The 10,000-nt window shown below is 44.1% G+C and overlaps 1 protein-coding gene across 1 annotated transcript in view; it reads left to right on the top strand.

The window, feature by feature from the left end:
* The window catches only part of reps2 (RALBP1 associated Eps domain containing 2), a gene marked incomplete at both ends in the record, with an annotated part of 22,042 nt that overhangs the window by 1,122 nt on the left and 10,920 nt on the right, over positions 1–10,000 (top strand). The window contains 14 exons of the mRNA XM_083888348.1: positions 1,514–1,610; positions 2,440–2,561; positions 3,234–3,324; positions 3,402–3,526; positions 3,675–3,786; positions 3,955–4,018; positions 4,992–5,169; positions 5,294–5,350; positions 6,197–6,263; positions 6,373–6,429; positions 6,556–6,604; positions 6,690–6,826; positions 8,959–9,026; positions 9,133–9,219. Of these exons, the coding sequence (XP_083744474.1) occupies positions 1,514–1,610; positions 2,440–2,561; positions 3,234–3,324; positions 3,402–3,526; positions 3,675–3,786; positions 3,955–4,018; positions 4,992–5,169; positions 5,294–5,350; positions 6,197–6,263; positions 6,373–6,429; positions 6,556–6,604; positions 6,690–6,826; positions 8,959–9,026; positions 9,133–9,219 (1,311 nt within the window). The remainder of the gene's footprint in view (positions 1–1,513; positions 1,611–2,439; positions 2,562–3,233; positions 3,325–3,401; positions 3,527–3,674; positions 3,787–3,954; positions 4,019–4,991; positions 5,170–5,293; positions 5,351–6,196; positions 6,264–6,372; positions 6,430–6,555; positions 6,605–6,689; positions 6,827–8,958; positions 9,027–9,132; positions 9,220–10,000) is intronic.

Raw genomic sequence — 10,000 nt, 5'->3', positions numbered from 1 at the left:
TTATTACTTGAGTCTTTTATTCAGTGGCTAAAATCAGGTTTTTTCCCTCACTCTCCCACACCAAAGTCACTCACTCTCCCACACAAAAGTCACTCACTCTCCCACACCAAAGTCACTCACTCTCCCGCAACAAAGTCACTCACTCTCTCGCACCAAAGTCACTCACTCTCCCGCAACATAGTCACTCACTCTCCCGCAACAAAGTCACTCACTCTCTCGCACCAAAGTCACTCACTCTCCCGCACCAAAGTCACTCACTCTCCCGCACCAAAGTCACTCACTCTCTCGCACCAAAGTCACTCACTCTCCCTCGCCAAAGTCACTCACTCTCCCACACCAAAGTCACTCACTCTCTCACACCAAAGTCACTCACTCTCCCACACCAAAGTCACTCACTCTCCCACACACCAAAGTCACTCACTCTCTCACACCAAAGTCACTCACTCTCCCACACCAAAGTCACTCACTCTCCCACACACCAAAGTCACTCACTCTCCCACACCAAAGTCACTCATCACTCTCCCACACCATAGTCACTCACTCTCCCACACCAAAGTCGCTCACTCTCCCACACCAAAGTCACTCACTCTCCCACACCAAAGTCACTCACTCTCTCACACCAAAGTCACTCACTCTCCCACACCAAAGTCACTCACTCTGCCACACCAAAGTCACTCACTCTCCCACACCAAAGTCACTCACTCTCCCACACCAGTCACTCACTCTCTCACACCAAAGTCACTCACTCTCCCACACCAAAGTCACTCACTCTCTCACACCAAAGTCTCTCACTCTCCCACACCAAAGTCACTCACTCTCCCACACCAGTCACTCACTCTCTCACACCAAAGTCACTCACTCTCCCACACCAAAGTCACTCACTCTCCCACACCAAAGTCACTCACTCTCCCACACCAAAGTCTCTCACTCTCCCACACCAAAGTCACTCACTCTCCCACACCAGTCACTCACTCTCTCACACCAAAGTCACTCACTCTCCCACACCAAAGTCACTCACTCTCTCACCGCAAAAGTCACTCACTCTCCCACACCAAAGTCACTCACTCTCTCACACCAAAGTCACTCACTCTCCCACACCAAAGTCACTCACTCTGCCACACCAAAGTCACTCACTCTCCCACACCAAAGTCACTCACTCTGCCACACCAAAGTCACTCACTCTCCCACACCAAAGTCACTCACTCTCCCACACCAAAGTCACTCACTCTCTCACCGCAAAAGTCACTCACTCTCCCACACCAAAGTCACTCACTCTCTCACACCAAAGTCACTCACTCTCCCACACCAAAGTCACTCACTCTGCCACACCAAAGTCACTCACTCTCCCACACCAAAGTCACTCACTCTCCCACACCAAAGTCACTCACTCTCCCACACCAAAGTCACTCACTCTCCCACACCAAAGTCACTCACTCTCCCACACCAAAGTCACTCATTCTCCCACACCAAAGTCACTCAGGATTAACAGTGATATAATCCCTGTGTTCTCCAGGTGACTCAGGTGTGTGGAGCCAAACATCTGTGTAACCTTGTAACACCTCAGTTCTACAGTCTTCCCATCAGTCTGGACAGCGTCACCACAGACACCGGTGAGTTGATCACAGTGGAGATAATCTGAACGTGGCAGGATTAGGTCTAATCTGGATGAAGCAGCAACAGCAGCGTGTGACGCAGTATCATCACGGATCAGTGTGAAGAGGAGATAGATTTGAAATCAGCCATGATTTATCATCATCATCTTGTTGTGTCAGTGATGGTTAAAGACCAGAGGAACTCTAAAATCATGCTTTTTTCTTAGCTATTTAAATGGAAATATATAAAATAACGTGGTAAATATCAGTAAAATGCTCGGGTTAGAAGTGGAGTTATATGAGATATATACCTACACAGCGCCCCCTGCAGCCTGAGAACAAAAGACTGACCAAATAAAAGCTACGTCACATAGGAAACTGTAAACCGCTCACTCTCCCACAGGGCCGTTTCTCGCTGTTTGGGGGCCCTATGCGAGATACTATTTGGGGGCCCCTATTTTTTTCAAACTCGAGGTAGAGATTCCTAACTTTTCCTAACACCAAAGTCACTCACTCTCCCACACCAAAGCCCATAGAGAAAATCACTGATTTTAACACAGCACACAGGAGTTCACAGGATACACTGCTGCCTCGTGTGGTCACTTTGTGTCACTAAAGTACATCCAAATGTTGGATTTCAAAAGCCGAATTGACTAAACAACTCATTAGAACTTAGTGATGGAGGCAGCAGTGGATCAACAACTCCTGTGAACTCCTGTGTGTATGTGATGTTAAAATCACTGATTTTCTCTGTGGACTTTGGTGTGGGAGAGTGAGTGGTTTACAAACCTCAGTTTTTCCTGTAACCTGGACCTCACGTCTCAGTGTTCTCCTGTTGTGGCTGCAGATCTCCCTCTGCCCAGATTCGTGGGGATGAAGAACGAAGCAGAGCTCAGATACTCGTCGCTGCCCCCCGGTGGAGAAGCTCAGTGCGGCAACAGGAGCAGCTTCAGACACCTGGAGGAGAAGGTCAGCACTGATACTGATTTTGGTGTGGGAGAGTGAGTGACTTTGGTGTGGGAGAGTGAGTGACTTTGGTGCGAGAGAGTGAGTGACTTTGGTGTGAGAGAGTGAGTGACTTTGGTGTGGGAGAGTGAGTGACTTTGGTGTGGGAGAGTGAGTGACTTTGGCGTGAGAGAGTGAGTGACTTTGGTGTGGGAGAGTGAGTGACTTTGGTGTGGGAGAGTGAGCGACTTTGGTGTGGGAGAGTGAGTGACTTTGGTGTGGGAGAGTGAGTGACTTTGGTGTGGCAGAGTGAGTGACTTTGGTGTGGGAGAGTGAGTGACTTTGGTGTGGGAGAGTGAGTGACTTTGGTGTGAGAGAGTGAGTGACTTTGGTGTGGGAGAGTGAGTGACTTTGGTGTGGCAGAGTGAGTGACTTTGGTGTGGGAGAGTGAGTGACTTTGGTGTGGCAGAGTGAGTGACTTTGGTGTGGGAGAGTGAGTGACTTTGGTGTGGCAGAGTGAGTGACTTTGGTGTGGGAGAGTGAGTGACTTTGGTGTGGCAGAGTGAGTGACTTTGGTGTGAGAGAAAGTCCATAGAGAACATATATATACATATTAGTTGAAGAGTCTTTTATTCAGTGAAATCCTGATGACGTCATCTCGTGGAATAACTAAAGTCCAGTCCTGGCTTTTCACAGGAAACCTGGTCCCCGCCTGGATCGCCCCACACGGCCCCGCCCCCTTCCCCAGCGACCTATCACAGCTCGTCGTGCGTGGACTCGGTCGTGGGTGAGTTTTTATAGAAGCGCGATGATTTAAAAACGCGTCACAGAGGAAACATCAGCGTTTTGTCTTCTGTCCTTCAGTCTGTGAAGGGACGCAGACAAGATGGCCGCCGACTCAGCTGGATCTTAACTCCTCCCCCAACAGCTACGTCTCCAAGGCAACGGTGGAACATCATCCTGTCAATCATCCTGTTGTCATGACGAGGGTAAAGACGTCTGCTTTGGATTGGTTTGACTTTTATTATATTTAAAATTCTTATTATTTTGTGTGTGTGTGTGTGTGTGTGTGTGTGTGTGTGTGTGTGTGTGTGTGTGTGTGTGTGTCATGTGTGTGTGTGTGTGTGTGTGTGTCAGGATGTGTGTGATGATTGTGACACTGACCCCTGGAGGATCACAGAGGAACAGCTCGACTATTACACCAAACAGTTCAGGAGCCTTCAGCCAGACCTGAGAGCTCTGATCCACGGTACACACACACACACACACACACACACACACGCACACACACACGCACACACACACGCACACACACACGCACACACACACGCACACACGCACACACACGCACACACACACACACACACACACGCGCACACACTAATAAATCAATGATTTTCTCTGTTTTTTTTCTCAGGATCTGAGGCCAAAAACTTCTTCACTAAATCTAAACTCCCAATCCCTGAACTGTCTCACATCTGGTGAGTGAGTGGTTAATCTCACTTGTTAATCTGCTGCAGTGGTTAATCTGCAGTGGTTAATCTCACTTGTTAATCTGCTGCATTGGTTAATCTGCAGCGGTTTATCTGCAGTGGTTAATCTGCAGTGGTTAATCTCACTTGTTAATCTGCTGCAGTGGTTAATCTCATTTGTTAATCTGGTGGTTAATCTGCAGTGGTTAATCTCACTTGTTAATCTGCTGCAGTGGTTAATCTGCAGCGGTTAATCTGCAGTGGTTAATCTCACTTGTTAATCTGCTGCAGTGGTTAATCTCACTTGTTAATCTGCTGCAGTGGTTAATCTGCAGCGGTTAATCTGCAGCGGTTAATCTGCAGTGGTTAATCTCACTTGTTAATCTGCAGTGGTTAATCTGCAGCGGTTAATCTGCAGCGGTTAATCTGCAGTGGTTAATCTCACTTGTTAATCTGCAGTGGTTAATCTGCAGCGGTTAATCTGCAGCGATTAATCTGCAGTGGTTAATCTCACTAGTTAATCTGCTGCAGTGGTTAATCTCATTTGTTAATCTGCTGCAGTGGTTAATCTGCAGCGGGTTAATCTGCAGCAGTTAATCTGCAGTGGTTAATCTCAATTGTTAATCTACAGTGGTTAATCTGCAGCGGTTAATCTGCAGCAGTTAATCTGCAGTGGTTAATCTCAATTGTTAATCTACAGTGGTTAATCTGCAGCGGGTTAATCTGCAGCAGTTAATCTGCAGTGGTTAATCTCAATTGTTAATCTACAGTGGTTAATCTCATTTGTTAATCTGCAGTGGTTAATCTCACTTGTAAATCTGCCGCAGTGGTTATTCTCACTTGTTAATCTACAGTGGTTAATCTCATTTGTTAATCTGCTGCAGTGGTTAATCTCACTTGTTAATCTATTGCAGTGGTTAATCTCACTTGTTAATCTGCAGTGGTTAATCTCATTTGTTAATCTCACCTGTTAATCTGACAGGGAGTTGAGTGACGTGGACAGAGATGGCGCTCTCACCTTCTCTGAGTTCTGCACAGCGTTTCATCTCATCGTGGCGAGAAAGAACGGCTTCGCTCTGCCGGAGAGTTTACCTTTGACCCTGAGACCTGAGGAGGAGGAGGAGGAGGAGGAGGAGGAGGAGGTGATGAAGGAGGAGGAGGAGGAGGAGGTGATGAAGGAGGAGGAGAACATGGCCGACTCTCCTGAAGTAAGAGGAGAAACAAAGAAACTCTGAAAGAATCAGATTTGATCATCGTTACATTTGTTCTTTATTCTCTTCTCAGAGCACAGAGCCGCTCATCGTGTTTGACCACGACGCTGCAGCGCCACAAGCTAGCATGGTAAACAACAACAAGGGTGACCATGACAACGACAACAACGGTGAACATGACAACGACAACAATGACGACGGTGACCATGACAACAACAACGACGACAACGACAACAACGGTGACCATGACAACGACAACAACGGTGAACATGACAACGACAACAATGACGACGGTGACCATGACAACAACAACGACGACAACGACAACAACAGTGACCATGACAACGACGACGACAACAACAACAACGACGACAACAACAGTGACCATGACAACAACAACGACAACAACGTTGACCATGACAACGATGACGACAACAACGACAACAACAGTGACCATGACAACAACAACAACAACGGTGACAACGACAACAACAGTGACCATGACAACGACGACGACAACAACAACAACGACAACAACGGTGACCATGACAACAACAACGGTGACAACGACAACAACAACAACATTGACCATGACAACGACGACGACAACAACGACAACAACGGTGACCATGACAACAACAACAACATCGGTGACAACGAAGACGACAACGACAATGGTGATCATGACAACCACAACGACGACGACAACAACAACAACAACGACAACAACGGTGACCATGACAACAACAACAACAAAGGTGACAACAACAACGACAACAACGGTGACCATGACAACGACAACGACAACAACGACAACAACGACAACAACAACGACGACCACGATGACGATTCATTTCTTCATCACAAAGTTGCCTCTGATTAAAAAGAGGAAGTAGATGATGTGTGTGTGTGTGTCCAGCAGGGGGCAGCAACACTCTGAGAGTAAATAAATACAGAAACTCTATTTTTTTCCCAGAGTCGCAGCAGATTTGAGACGAGTTTAACGAAACAATCTTTAAAAGAAGAATCACGGAATCATCCAGGTAACAAACACCTGTTTTCTTAGATTAGACAGTCGTCAGATTAAAGTCAGATTACAGTCAGATTATGTTAAAGATGTTAAATGTATGTTTGTTGTCTTTGTTTGTGCAGACGATCGTTTGACGAGAGCCACGACGTCACAGAGGAAAGAGATTATACAGAGACCAGGTGATGAGATTAAGATTAAGATTCAGATAAAATAAGAGATAAAATAAGGTCAAATAAGATAAACTTTAAAGTCATGAAAGAGGAAAATCTAAATCTATCATGGTTCTCACATGTTCTTCCTCTCAGAACCTCCTCAGGATCTGGACCCACAGATGAGGACCAGAACCAGGCCCAGGTGAGACCAGTTCACTCACAGTGTGACCAGAACCAGAACCAGAACCAGGTCACAGACCAGGTCCTGGTGTGGTCTCTGTCCTCAGGTCTTACTCCAGCACGTCCTTTGAAGACGCTGTGAAGAGAACCGAGGAACCTCCAACGCCTCCACCACGACCTCAGAGGACTCACTGCAGAGCCTCCTCACTGGACCTCAACAAGCTGCTCCAGCAGGGGGCGCCAGGTGCTCACTGACCACACACCTAACCTAACCTAACCTAACTTAATTAGGTTTAAGGTGTTTTAGACTCAGGTTTAAAGTGATTTAGACTCAGTTTTAAGGTGTTTTTGACTCAGGTTTAAGGTGTTTTTGACTCAGCTTTAAGGTGTTTTTAACTCAGGTTTTTAGACTCAGGTTTAAGGTGTTTTTGACTCAGCTTTAAGGTGTTTTAGACTCAGGTTTAACGTGTTTTTGACTCAGCTTTAAGGTGTTTTTGACTCAGCTTTAAGGTGTTTTGGACTCAGCTTTAAGGTGTTTTTAACTCAGTGTTTTAGACTCAGCTTTAAGGTGTTTTAGACTCAGGTTTAAGGTGTTTTAGACTCAGGTTTAAGGTGTTTTTGACTCAGCTTTAAGGTGTTTTAGACTCAGGTTTAAGGTGTTTTTGACTCAGCTTTAAGGTGTTTTTAACTCAGGTTTTTAGACTCAGGTTTAAGGTGTTTTTGACTCAGCTTTAAGGTGTTTTAGACTCAGGTTTAACGTGTTTTTGACTCAGCTTTAAGGTGTTTTTAACTCAGTGTTTTAGACTCAGCTTTAAGGTGTTTTAGACTCAGGTTTAAGGTGTTTTGGACTCAGCTTTAAGGTGTTTTTAACTCAGTGTTTTAGACTCAGCTTTAAGGTGTTTTAGACTCAGGTTTAAGGTGTTTTTGACTCAGCTTTAAGGTGTTTTAGACTCAGGTTTAAGGTGTTTTAGACTCAGTTTTAAGGTGTTTTTGACTCAGGTTTAAGGTGTTTTTGACTCAGTGTTTTAGACTCAGCTTTAAGGTGTTTTAGACTCAGGTTTAAGGTGTTTTTGACTCAGCTTTAAGGTGTTTTAGACTCAGGTTTAACATGTTTTTGACTCAGCTTTAAGGTGTTTTTAACTCAGTGTTTTAGACTCAGCTTTAAGGTGTTTTAGACTCAGGTTTAAGGTGTTTTGGACTCAGCTTTAAGGTGTTTTTAACTCAGTGTTTTAGACTCAGCTTTAAGGTGTTTTAGACTCAGGTTTAAGGTGTTTTTGACTCAGCTTTAAGGTGTTTTAGACTCAGGTTTAAGGTGTTTTTGACTCAGCTTTAAGGTGTTTTAGACTCAGGTTTAAGGTGTTTTTGACTCAGCTTTAAGGTGTTTTTAACTCAGTGTTTTAGACTCAGCTTTAAGGTGTTTTAGACTCAGGTTTAAGGTGTTTTGGACTCAGGTTTAAGGTGTTTTGGACTCAGGTTTAAGGTGTTTTAGACTCAGTTTTAAGGTGTTTTTGACTCAGGTTTAAGGTGTTTTTGACTCAGCTTTGAGGTGTTTTTAACTCAGGTTTTTAGACTCAGGTTTAAGGTGTTTTTGACTCAGCTTTAAGGTGTTTTAGACTCAGGTTTAAGGTGTTTTTGACTCAGCTTTAAGGTGTTTTTAACTCAGTGTTTTAGACTCAGCTTTAAGGTGTTTTAGACTCAGGTTTAAGGTGTTTTGGACTCAGCTTTAAGGTGTTTTTAACTCAGTGTTTTAGACTCAGCTTTAAGGTGTTTTAGAATCAGGTTTAAGGTGTTTTTGACTCAGCTTTAAGGTGTTTTAGACTCAGGTTTAAGGTGTTTTGGACTCAGGTTTAAGGTGTTTTGGACTCAGGTTTAAGGTGTTTTAGACTCAGTTTTAAGGTGTTTTTGACTCAGGTTTAAGGTGTTTTTGACTCAGCTTTAAGGTGTTTTAGACTCAGGTTTAAGGTGTTTTGGACTCAGCTTTAAGGTGTTTTAGACTCAGGTTTAAGGTGTTTTGGACTCAGGTTAATGTGTTTTAGACTCAGTTTTAAGGTGTTTTTGACTCAGGTTTAAGGTGTTTTAGAATCAGATTGAAGGTGTTTTAGACTCAGGTTTAAGGTGTTTTTGACTCAGGTTTAAGGTGTTTTAGACTCAGGTTTAAGGTGTTTTAGACTGAGGTTTAAGGTGTTTTTAGACTGAGGTTTAAGGTGTTTTAGACTGAGGTTTAAGGTGTTTTTAACTCAGATTTAAGGTGTTTTGTCTCAGGTTTAAGGTGTTTTAGAATCAGATTGAAGGTGTTTTAGACTCAGTATTTAAGGTGTTTTTGACTCAGGTTTAAGGTGTTTTGTCCTCACATGTTAACATTAGCTTGTGTTTCAGGACTACACAGTGCTGCGTGGTCGTTGCCTCCTCTTCCTCCTCTTCCTCCTCGACCTTTAACCTCACAGGTGATTCACACTTTTTTTATTCCACAACTTTTCAAAGTGTGGTTGTGCTGTGAGCGCCCCCTACAGTAAAATGTACGTCACTTCAACTTGACCTTTTCTCTCTCAGGTTTGTCATTTCATGGCCACAGAGAAAAGTTCTCAGAATAAAGTTCATCAGCAGAACTTTGCTGACTTCAGTCACTTCAGAGAAGAGGTGAGTGTGTGTGTGTGTGTGTGTGTGTGTGTGTGTGTGTGTGTGTGTGTGTGTGTGTGTGTGTGTGTGTGTGTGTGTGTGTGTGTGTGTGTGTGTGTGTGTGTGTGTGTGTGTGTGTGTGTGTGTGTGTGTGTGTGTGTGTTAAAGCGACCACATGCAGCTTTAATGTCTACGACTCTGTTTTCTCCTGAATCGCTCATAATTCCTGCTGCTTCGCTCTAATTTATATCAAACTCTCGTCGTCTGACGTTGCTGAAGTGAAACAGCCGTGAACTCAGTCTGCTGTGACCACACATGCAGCTCATGGAGCTCCTGTGGTTCACAGACGCTGCAGCAGCTCCTGCACTCGAGTCAGCACAAAGCATTTTTAGGCTTTTTCATGGGAAGAATTCAGCAGCAGGAAAACCACAGTGGAGAGGATCACGTTCACTGAAGCTCACGTTAACACGTCAACACACATTTAAGAAGCTGAAAAATTACAGAAACGTGAAAATATTCACATTTAAGAAGCTGAAAAATGACAGAAACGTGAACATATTCACATTTAAGAAGCTGAAAAATGACAGAAACGTGAAAATATTCACATTTAAGAAGCTGAAAAATGACAGAAACGTGAAAATATTCACATTTAAGAAGCTGAAAAATGACAGAAACGTGAAAATATTCACATTTAAGAAGCTGAAAAATGACAGAAACGTGAAAATATTCACATTTAAGAAGCTGAAAAATGACAGAAACGTGAAAATATTCACATTTAAGAAGCTGAAAAATGACAGAAACG

This window comes from Microchirus variegatus (assembly GCF_963457635.1).
Source record: "Microchirus variegatus genome assembly, chromosome: 4".
Lineage (NCBI taxonomy): Eukaryota > Metazoa > Chordata > Actinopteri > Pleuronectiformes > Soleidae > Microchirus > Microchirus variegatus.
This window is presented reverse-complemented; position numbering and strand designations above follow the sequence as displayed.